General features: G+C 42.3%; 1 protein-coding gene across 1 annotated transcript in view; it reads right to left on the bottom strand.

The window, feature by feature from the left end:
* atf6 (activating transcription factor 6) overlaps positions 1–12,019 on the bottom strand; it is a 214,223-nt gene extending 202,204 nt beyond the window's left edge. Inside the window, exon 1 of the mRNA XM_078407413.1 lies at positions 11,843–12,019. Coding sequence (XP_078263539.1) covers positions 11,843–11,930 — 88 coding nt within the window. The 5' untranslated portion in view covers positions 11,931–12,019. The remainder of the gene's footprint in view (positions 1–11,842) is intronic.
* Between the last annotated feature and the right edge of the window lie 311 nt (positions 12,020–12,330).

Below are 12,330 nucleotides of genomic sequence, written 5' to 3'. Positions count from 1 at the left end.
TATGACAGTCCCGCCATCCCGGGAATTATCCTTGTGCACCTACCCTGCACTACCTCAATAGCAAGAATGTCCTTCCTCAAATTTGGAGACCAAATCTGCACACAATGCTCGCCAGGGCCCTGTGCAACTGCAGAACGACCTCTTGTCTCTTATACTCAACTCTTGTTATGAAGGCCAATATGACAATAGCTTTCTTCACTGCCTGTTGTACCTGCATGCTTACTTTCAGTGACTGATGTACAAGAACACCCAGATCTCGTTGTACTTCCCCTTTTCCTAACTTGACACCATTCAGATAATAATCTGCCTTCCTGTTCTTGCCACCAAAGTCGATAACCTCACATTTATCCACATTAATCTGCACCTGCCATGCATCTGCCCACTCACCCAACCAGTTCAAGTCACCCTGCATCCTCATAGCATCCTCCTCACAGTTCACACTGCCACCCAGCTTTGCTATCTGCAAATTTGCAAATGTTACTTTTAATCCCTTCATCTAAGTTATTAATGTATATTGTAAATAGCTGCGGTCCCAGCACCGAGCCTTGCGGTACCCCACTAGTCACTGCCTGCCATTCTGAAAGGGACCCGTTAATCCCTACTCTTTGTTTCCTGTCTGCCAGGTGATGAGGGTGAGGGTGATGAAACAGCTCCACCATCTGGATGAGTGCAACTACAACATTACTCAAAAAAGTCTGTATTATCAAAAAGCAAAACCATTCGCTTGAATCTTCTATCTGAAGTATTCAGCCCCTCTATCATCGTGCTGCATTCAAAATGCCCAACAATGCCCAAAGACGTTTCTCACAAGATCTTCCAAACATGCAACCGTTGCCTTAACCAATTTTCTATCCATGTCAGTACCCTATCCCCAATACCATGTGCTCTAATTTTGCCCACTAATCTCCTATGTGGGACCTTATCAAAGACTTTCTGAAGGTCCAGGTACACTACACCCACTGGCTCTCTCTCGTCCATTTTCCTAGTTACATTTCCCCTTCGTAAATCCATGCTGACTCGAACCGATCCAGTTACTGCTATCCAAATTTGCCGCTATTTCATCTTTTATAATTGACTCCAGCATCTTCCCCATCACCGATATCAGGCTAACTGGTCTATAATTCCCTGTTTTCTCTCTCCCTCCTTTCTTAAAAAGTTGGATACCATTAGCTACCCTCCAATCCCCAGGAACTGATCCTGAATCAAGAACATTGGAAAATGATCACCAATACGTCCACGATTTCTAGAGCAACCTCCTTAAGTACCCTGGGATGCAGACCATCAGGCCCTGGGGATTTATCAGCCTTCAGTCCCATCAGTCTACCCAACACCATTTCCTGCCTCATGTGAATTTCCTTCAGTTCCTCCGTCACCCTAGGTCCTCTGGCCACTAGTACATCTGGGAGATTGTTTGTGTCTTTCTTAGTGAAGACAGATCCAAAGTACCTGTTCAACCCGTCTACCATTTCCTTGTTCCCCATAATAAATTCACCTGTTTCTGTCTTCAAGGGACCCACATTTGTCTTAACTAATTTTTTCCCCTTCACATACCAAAAGAAGCTTTTATTATCCTCCTTTATATTCTTGGCTAGCTTTCCTTCGTACATCATCTTTTCTCCCTGTAATGCCTTTTTAGTTATCTTCTGGCGCTCTTTAAAAGTTACCCAATCCTCTGGCTTCCCGCTCATCTTTGCTATGCTATATTTCTTCTCTTTTATTTTTCTAACTCTCTAAACTCAAGTTGCAGAACCTCCTTCCTCTTCTTCCCGATATCGTTTGTGCCCACATGCACAACGACTTCCGGTTGCTCACCTTCCCTCTCAGGATGTTCTTTAGTCATCTTGAACCCTGGCATCAGGGAGGCAACAGACCATCCTCAAGTCTTGCCTGCTGCCACAGAATCTCCTGTCCGCATCTCAGACATTGGAGTCACTCACCACTATGGCTCTGCCAGACGTCGGTCTTGCCGGTCCCTGAGAATTCCTCTTCCCTTAGATCACCCAGTAACCAATTTAAGAGTTTTGACATGTTCAGCCAAATGTTTCTCTCCTCATCAACAAATAAAAATAGGATTCTCTGCGCATTATCACAGTTGATTAAGGAGGCCTCGGGGTGGGGGGGGGGGGGGGGGATATTTGCTGCTTTCCTTACATTACAAAATAGATCACACATCACTTTATTTACTGCAAATTGCATTGGGACATCAAACGTTTATAAAGGTGATTGAGATAGGTGGAAAGCTGAAATGAAAATGTCAGTTGCTTGACAATGAGACTTAGTTATCTCAATGAGACTTTGCTGATGCTCTAAGTAGATTACTGCTGTTTTGTTTAAATTTCTCTTGTGAAGTAATTTACCTGAAGCTTGGTGTTAATAATCAGCCCTCTCAGTAATGCAGGGTACAAAAGGATAGGGATAAGGGTCTATTGAGAGAAATTGTGATGTTATGTTGTGGCTGTTTTCACTGAGAAAAATCCAAGGCAACTACTTAGCTGAGAGATTTTATCCAAAACTTCAATGAGTTTTTCTAATCAAACATCCGCAACCACACTGCTTCTCAACAATTACCCAATATTCCACCATTTCCAATACAAGCCAATGAAATTTGTCAGTTTAGAATTACTACCACAAGTTCAATTTATGTGGGATTTACTTTAACAAATACTACATCAGAAAATACTGTTTTCTTTTAGATTATGAAAACATTAAACACAGACCACTTTAAAAATGTGGTTTAGTCACATGAGATTAAAAAAATTGCAAAGGATTATGTCCTAACAACCACACTGCAACAAGTTCTACTCTGATGTGGAAGAATAAAAAAAGGTATTTTCAAAATCAATTAATATCCTAACTTAATGTATAATATTTAGAAATAAATATCTGTTCAGTGGCTTCCTGACATACCATAAGGTCTTGAATGAACATTCTGCCTGCATTGCAGGGAGACATCAAGCGTCAATAATATTTAATTGTCAGAGTATTTATGTTACTTGCAGCAACAGAACTAACCTGGAAACACAACGCTCATTCATTACACAACAAACCCCCAAAAAATTAATAACCCCAATACTAGTGTAATATAGCCCAAAGTCCTGAGTGCAACCAAAGACAATCCAAAGTTTACAGTTCATTTAATACTTTGTAGTGTTAAAGAGCCTGATGGTTTTTGGGAAGAAGATATTCTTGAACCTGATAGTCATAGTTTTCAGACTCCTATACCTTCTTGCCGATAATAGGAGTGAAATGAGAGTGTGGCCAGGGTGGTGCGAATCTTTGATGATGCTAGCCACTTTTCCGAGGCAGCGCATCCTCTTGATACCAGTCACTTTCAGTGCAGTAACAGCCTCAAACAAGCAGGAAAGATTTTTTAGAGGAATGACAATTATTTCATCTCATTTGGTGCTGATGTGGTTGGAACTCATGCTGAAAATAATGCAACATGAGCACCCTCTGCTGGACATACGGGAAAGAATAGTCTGATCCTCCCACAAAAATCAGTAATAATCAGAGTCATGGAGCCACACAGCACGGAAACAGGCCCAACTTGCCCATGACGACCAAGGTGCCCCATCTATTCGAGTTCACAGATGAAATAGTCACTGTTGGCAACACTTGTGCTGAGAACGTCTCAGAACGTCTACCCATCCGTAAATAAAAATTTGAAAGATTGACAAGAGTTACATAGAAACATAGAAAATAGGTGCAGGAGTAGGCCATTCGGCCCTTCGAGCCTGCACCGCCATTCAATATGATCATGGCTGATCATTCAGCTCAGTAGCCTGTACCTGCCTTCTCTCCATACCCCCTGATCCCTTTAGCAAAAAGGGCCACATCTAACTCCCTCTTAAATATAGCCAATGAACTGGCCTCAACTACTTTCTGTGGCAGAGAATTCCACAGACTCACCACTCTCTGTGTGAAGAAATGTTTTCTCATCTCGGTCCTAAAAGACTTCCCCCTTATCCTTAAGCTGTTACCCCTGGTTCTGGACTCCCCCAACATCGGGAACAATCTTCCCGCATCTAGCCTCTCCAACCCCTTAAGAATTTTATATGTTTCTATAAGATCCCCCCTCAGTCTTCTAAATTCCAGCGAGTACAAGCCCAGTCTATCTAGTCTTTCCTCATATGTAAGTCCCGCCATCCCAAGGATCAATCTGGTGAACCTTCTCTGTACTCCCTCTAAGGCAAGAACGTCTTTCCTCAGGTTAGGAGACCAAAACTGCACACAATACTCCAGGTGCGGTCTCACCAAGGCCCTGTACAACTGCAGCAGAACCTTCCTGCTCCTAAACTCAAATCCTCTTGCTATGAATGCCAACATACCATTCGCTTTCTTCACTGCCTGCTGCACCTGCATGCTTGCTTTCAATGACTGGTGCACCATGACACCCAGGTCACATTGCATCTCCCCTTCTCCCAATCGGTCACCATTCAGGTAATACTCTGCTTTCCTGTTCTTGCCGCCAAAGTGGATAACCTCACATTTATCCACATTATATTGCATCTGCCATGCATTTGCCCACTCACCTAATCTATCCAAGTCACTCTGCAGCCTCCTAGCATCCTCCTCGCAGCTAACACTGCCACCCAGCTTCGTGTCATCCGCAAACTTAGAGATGTTGCATTCAATTCCCTCGTCCAAATCATTAATATACACTGTAAATAACTGGGGCCCCAGCACTGAGCCTTGCGGTACCCCACTAGTCACTGCCTGTCATTCCGAAAAGGACCCGTTTATTCCTACTCTTTGCTTCCTGTCCGCCAACCAATTTTCTATCCACCTCAACACTGAACCCTCAGTGTGCTTTAAGTTTGTACACCAATCTCCTATGTGGGACCTTGTCGAAGGCCTTCTGAAAGTCCAGATATAACACATCGACTGGTTCTCCCTTATCCACTCTACTAGTTACATCCTCGAAAAAATTCTATAAGATTCGTCAGACATGATTTGCCTTTGGTAAATCCATGCTGACTTTGTCCGATGATTTCACCACTTTCCAAATGTAATGCTATCACATCTTTAATAACTAACTCTAGCATTTTCCCCACTACCGATGTTAGGCTAACTGGTCTATAATTCCCCGTTTTCTCTCTCCCTCCCTTTTTAAAAAGTGGGATTACATTAGCTACCCTCCAGTCCTCAGGAACTACTCCAGAATCTAAAGAGTTTTGAAAAATTATCACTAATGCATCCACTATTTCTGAGGCTACTTCCTTAAGCACTCTGGGATGCAGCCTATCTGGCCCTGGGGATTTATCTGCCTTTAATCCATTTAATTTACCTAACACCACTTCCCGACTAACCTGGCTTTCCCTCAGTTCCTCCATCTCTTTAGACCCCCGGTCCCCCGCTATTTCCGGCAGACGGTTTATGTCTTCCTTAGTGAAGACAGAACCAAAGTATTTGTTCAATTGGTCTGCCATCTCCTTGTTCCCTATGATCAATTCACCTGTTTCCGACTGCAAGGGACCTACATTTGCCTTAACTAATCTTTTTCTCTTGACATATCTATAAAAGCTTTTGCAGTCTGTTTTTATGTTCCTTGCCAGTTTTCCCTCATAATCTATTTTCCCTTTCCTAATTAAGCCCTTTGTCCTCCTCTGCTGGACTCTGAATTTCTCCCAGTCCTCTGGTATGCTACTTTTTCTGGCTAATCTGTATGCTTCATCTTTTGTTTTAATACTATCCTTGATTTCCCTTGTTAGCCACGGATGCACTACCTTTCCTGGTTTGTTCTTTTGCCAAACTGGGATGAACACTTGTTGTAGTTCATCCATGCGACCTTTAAATGCCTTCCATTGCATGTCCACCATCAACCCCTTCAGCATCAATCGCCAGTCTATCTTGGACAATTCACGCCTCATACCCTCAAAGTTGGATGTGTGTTGTGGGTGGGCAGAAATGAATGAAAAGGACCCATGACAGAATGAATGACAGCAGAAATTAAAATGGCAAAAGGAATGACAATGATGGAATACAAGTTTTAAAATTAAAGAATTTAGACAAAGAACAAATGGCATTAGCAATATCATTAAGCACAACTGCTATGCGAAATAGAAAACAGGAGCTCTGGTTACAATCTGAAGTTGATGAGCTAAATGTCAATACAAAATCCTGCCAATGGTACCTAATGGACTCAAATGTTTTTGTTGAACTTGAGGTGATAAATCACCATTTAACAGCCTAAAACCTTCCCACCATCTTCAAGGTATATTGAGGGTGATGAAACAGCTCCACCATCTGGATGAGTGCAACTACAACATTACTCAAAAAAGTCTGTATTATCAAAAAGCAAAACCATTCGCTTGAATCTTCTATCTGAAGTATTCAGCCCCTCTATCATCGTGCTGCGTGCAAAATGCCCAACAATGCCCAAAGACGTTTCTCACAAGATCTTCCAAACATGCAACCGTTGCCTTAGCCATGCCTTAAACTTTGCACTCACAACACTCGCCTCCCCATTTGGGTCAAATGAATTCAAAATTCTAATTCCAGCTGCTTCTTTAAATGCCATATCTGCTTCAAAAATTAAACTAAACAATTACAAGTTCATCCTTGTCGCCAATGTCAGATCCTCGCCTTGATCCGAATGTAATAAATATGCTTCAAGGACACTGAACATAAATGCTTTGTTTTATTCACCCACCATTCCTTTACATCCCGGCAATACGTGTCCTCTGAACTTTCTGAATCATAGTAACACGCAAGACATTTAAATATCACGTCAGTTACCATAACACAGATATGTTATTTTTGTTTTGTAAAAGCATAGGAATAAATGAGAGTTTTTCATGTTGGCAACCTGCAATTAATGGCAGAGGGATCAGTACGACAGCCTCAGTTATTTACAATTCATGTTAAAAAAACAAAATTCTGAACAACTTGGCAAAGCAATTGTTGTGGGGATTTCTCCTTGAAGGGTGCAAAGTGGGGAGTCTAGAATGAAAGGCTGGGCATCCTTCAGTGCTAGGAATTTCAGCACAAAAGTAAACTCCAATTATGTCAGCCCATTGGCAAAATATATCTGCACGGACATGCAATAGATACAGAGGGTTGTCAAGCTGAACTCTTTTATCTGAGAGACATCCACAATGCAAAGGGGCCTTCAAGCAAGCAGGCCTCAGGCTTCAGATCCCAACAACCTGCTTCTGGAAGCCCTGATGGGATTTGACCGCATCTGTAACATTCAACAAACTTAAATGCGAGGAAATTAAAGTAAGAAAATCGGTTAACTGTTCTTATGTCAGGCACTCCAAATTATGCTGGGGACTGGAGGATGCTGTGGCATTTGACCTCCACCTCATCTTCGACTTGTCATATTTCACTGCTAATATCCGAGAAGGCAGGTTGCATGGACTGCAGTAGTTCCATATAAGATTGCCAGTTAAAAACATGATCAACTCCCCCCATTATTTCATTAATAAGTTCAAAAGAGTGGAAAGTAGCAGCATCATGCTTTAAAACAGCAGGCTGGAAAGAAAATCTTTGAACACAATTTAAGTAATTAATAAGATCATTTACATACTATTAGCATAGAAACTGCAAGGTGGAAAAAAGACATTTCAGTCTTGCAGTTCTCAAGCAAATCTTAAGGGGAAAAAAAGAAAAACTACTTCCACATCAGGAAATAAATTCAATGCATTGATACTATCATCTACCCAACTCATGATTGAATCCTTGCAAAATTTGTATTTCCATTTCTGTTCAAAGTTATGGTACACATTGTGAATAACACCAAAACATGATTAGCCTTCCTGAACACAAAAGGCAGATCCTTAACCAGGAAACATAGCAAATATTGTCATGGGATCTTTCCACAATTTTTAATCATTTGCATGTACCTGATTTGGTTAAGTAAACTATTACGATAAATAATGTTGGCAAGAAAACAAAAGCATATTCAGGTCACTGAACATACTTATATTTTTGCCAACATTAGGCATAAGTTACACTCTAACAATCTACATGTGACTGCACACACACGTTACATTTGGTGGATTTTAAAAAAAAGCTTGAAGCTGTTTCAGTGTCAAGTCAAATCGCTAATGAAGCTAATGCATCCCATCAGTGCAACTGCTTTAAGTGAACCAATATTAGTAAAACAGAGCTGCTAAAAGCGAAGGACTACACATTTTGTCTGTTCCATTGCCAAAAGAATAATTATCTTTGATCAAACTATTTCTTGGCTCTTCACTCATTTTGTCTGATGGCAATAAGCACGAGGGGGAAACAGTTCAATGGTTGGAGTCAAACCTCTCTCATTGGAAGATGATTGTGGTTGTTGGAGGTCCATGACATTACTCCATGATTCTTCAAAGTAATGCCCTCGGCACAGCCTTCCTCAGCTGCCTCATCAATGATCTTCCATCCGATATAATTCCATTTGCAACTCGCCATCAAATGAAGCTTTGGTGGGCAAAGGGTTAAAACAGCCCTCACAGAATAAAAGAATGCTTGCGTTTTCAGCCCTCCAGACATTTGGAAACACATATTGGGATATTTAAAGATCTGTGAAGTTCTCTGAGAATGTTAAGAAAATAAAAGCAAGGGGTTTGATAATGATTCAATCAAAAGAGTGAAGCGATAGCATTGACTGATCACAGGATTCGGTATCTGCAATCGTCTGGAGGAGCCGTTGGTGCCTTCAGCCACAATTCATGTTCAAAAGTGATTGGAGCAGAATTTGGCCATTTGGCCCATCAAGTCTACTCCGCCATTAAATCATGGCTGATCAATCTTCCCCTCTCAACCCTATTCTTCCACCTTCTCCCCATAACCCCAAAATCACTACTAATCAAGAATCTATCTATCTCTGCCTTTAAAAATCCATTGACGCATCTACGGCCTTCTGTGGCAATGATTTCCACAGATTCACCACCCTCTAATCAAAGAAATTCCTCCCCATCTCCTTCCTATAAGGACATAATTTTATTCTGAGTCTCTAACCTCTGATCTTAGACTCTCCTACTAGTGGAAACATCCATCCACTCTATCCAGTCCTTTCACTATTGGGTAAGTCAACTCACTGTCATTTATAGGTTCCCTTTCAAGTGTCACGGCATTTAAAATTCAGTATTCACCATTGCTAGGAGTTCCTCCACTAGAAGGACTCCAGTAATTCAAGAAAATAATTCAACACTATCTTCTCAAGGACAGTTAGGGATGGAAATAAATGGTGGCCTTGCTGGCAATGTGCAGAACTGAAAAAAATAATAATGTGATATCATATAGAACATTTCTCTATATTAGAGGTGCTATCCAAATATAATTGGTTGCGTAATACTGGAGAGTTGTTTTACTTATCTCATTAAATTAAAGCTAATTTTGAACAAAATCAGAATCGTAAAACCTTACTTCCTTCAGTTAGTATAAGAAAATAACTGCAGATGCTGGTACAAATCGAAGGTATTTATTCACAAAATGCTGGAGTAACTCAGCAGGTCAGGCAGCATCTCAGGAGAGAAGGAATGGGTGACGTTTCGGGTCGAGACCCTTCTTCAGACTGAAAGATGGCCACTGTTTAAAGATAGCTTACGCAAGCACATGTAACTAACAAGACCAATTTGTGCTTTGAACTGTCTGTGACACATTGGGCGAAAGAAACCATGAGGCAGGGACAACATAAATATATTGCCTTTACAGAATTTATAGTGCTCATATTTCTTGATGGAAAGACACAACATGGAAAAAGGCCCTTCAACCTATGCCAACCATCAATCACCCCAACACATTAGTTCTATGTTATCCCACTTTTTCATCCACTCCCTGCACACTAGGGACCATTTACAGAGGCCAATTAACCTATCAACCTTCAAGTCTTTGAGTTGAAGGAAGCAACCAGAGGAAATCCACACAGTCACAGGGAGAATATACAAACTCCACACAGATAGCAACCAAGGTCCAGATCAAACCTCGGTCTCTGGTGCTGTGAGACAGCAGCTTTACCAGATGCGCCACTGATCCACCGCAGCACTTTGGCTCTGCACATAGTTCACACTTCTAGTATGAATAAGGCATGACCAAGGGAAAGTGATCATGAAAGTTCTTGATGTATTTTTGAATCTCCCTTTGAGTCCTTTCCTTTTTAGCTCATTGGTGCAAATGCCATCCTGATAAAGTGGTCCCATATGCAACTTCATCAGCAGCTTGCAAATGATTGGTGATCAATGGCTGGAAGTTTATTTTACCATCTTATACAAACATACAAATTAAAAGCAGGGGTAGGTCATGTGGCCCCTCAAAATGGCTTCGCCATTTAGTGAGATCATGATTGATCCTCATGAGCTTTCAGACATTGCATGTGCAGGTGATGCCACCTTGTTGTACAGTCAGTAGGCACCATTCATGGCTGCCTGATCTGAATGACTACCATACCTCTATGCTCTCATACATGTGCACATTTTCCACTAAAAGCTATACTCGATCTAAATATTCTGACATTTATGTCAACATTATGTAAGTATTGCTGAGATGGGGAAATACCAAACCACCTTTTGGCCATTCCCAGCGTTATGATGCCCAAATGCAGGCTGGTGTATAATTTCTTCAACCTTGACTTTGACTGACACCAAGGGGAAAAAAATGGCTGTACTCCAATGCATGATTCAGATGTAGTATTCAGGCATCAGAAGATTCTAAGCATCTGTAGAGACATCACATGGGAGAGCTTGTGATGACCAAAGATACTAGAGGAGCACGATAGACCACTCGACCCTAAAAACCGTAGTACCTCATGGCGCCATTTTAGTAGGCAGAAACTTGCAGAGATATTTAAAAAGAAAAATAACAAAAATCTGTGAATTGATAGATGAGATATATTCTGCATTTTAATGGTATCATCTCCCAAAACACTGATTACACTGCGAGAGGCATAACGGACGGCGGGTTTTGCCTACTAAAATGACGGATACATACTACACTTCAGTATAGGCGATTTCAACGGAGTGGTTCATCTTGCTCCTTTAGTATCTTTGGTGATGACCATCGGGTAATTTCCTAACTATCAGCAGTTTGCTAAACTCCAGCCACAATTCTGCTGAAGCCTTGTGGAAATCATTGAATAAGAGATTATAACTGGGCATAATTGGCACCTCAAGAAACGACGCACAGACACATAACCACAGCTCAATAGTGGTTGAATGGCCGGGAACGGGGGTGGTGCTTTGCCTGGTGAAATTTCACGCAATATTTCATCAGTTCCATGACGGCAAGCTCACTCCCGTTGTGAATCATTTAAACGTATCCTGTTACCAATGAAATCGGCCCTTCCATGTCCGTAAACTCATCGGAAAGAGGACCATACTCCCAACAATATAGGGCTCAGATCTCAGACATGAACTGTCAAAAGCGGACAAATGAGGAAACAGAAAATTCGAACAATCAGAGGTGTGGGTTTAAAGGGCTTTGGGCTGATATTTGAGAGCATGAGATCCCGTTTACAAAATTAATGAAAAGTTGTATTCATAATATTCATAACTACGTTTGCGCATTTGATACAACATATTGTTATCCCAGGGATAACAATTTCTATCTGTAACAGAAAGAGGTGATCGTAACTGGTGGTTAAATGAACCCTGTTCCTGAACGCTCCCTTACATAATCTGCTGGTGATATTAAATAAGAGAATCTTTTCAAAGCCTGTGGTTTTCATCCTTGTGGAGGCTGACCCGCAGTGAACATCCCCGGCCGGACACTCACCCTGCCGCTCCCTGGCCGGACACGCAACCCGGCCGGACACTCACCTGTCGCTCCCTGGCCGGGCACGCAACCGGCCGGACACTCACCCTGCCGCTCCCTCGACGGGCACTGATCCCCCGTTCCCCGGCCGGACACTCACCAAAGTCCCAGTCCCAGTCCCTGTCGCGGGACCTGCTGCCAATCTCACAAATGGACGGGTTCATACGCTCGCTGAAATCGGTCGCCATGTCTCGGCTCGCCGTCCGTCTCTCTCGCCCCGGCCCGTATCCCTCTCGCCCTGGCCCGTCGCGCTTTCCGTCGCAAACAACACGTCCGCCAAACAACAGCTCGACGACGACGGCGCGTCGTGAGGGTCAAACAGCCCCAGCTCGAAATCGCGGAATCCCACCAGCGGCAAGTGGGCGGATCAGGATCCACCGACAGGTGTCCGCCTGACCAAAACTCCGCCAGGACATTGAGGTGTGCAGAAATTGAGTGAAGGGAAGTCGACTTTTTTGGGGGGGGGGTCAATTTTAACGCTTTGATTTTATCCGAATTTTAATGTACTTTAATCATCGGTTATTTTAAAGCAATCATTTCTATTCAAATCAATGACGTGATTTTAAATGTCTCTGAACAGCTGAAATT

The sequence above is a fragment of the Rhinoraja longicauda genome, chromosome 11 (assembly GCF_053455715.1).
Source record: "Rhinoraja longicauda isolate Sanriku21f chromosome 11, sRhiLon1.1, whole genome shotgun sequence".
NCBI lineage: Eukaryota > Metazoa > Chordata > Chondrichthyes > Rajiformes > Arhynchobatidae > Rhinoraja > Rhinoraja longicauda.
Note: the sequence above shows the minus strand (reverse complement) of the source record. Positions and strands in the feature narration are given on the sequence as shown.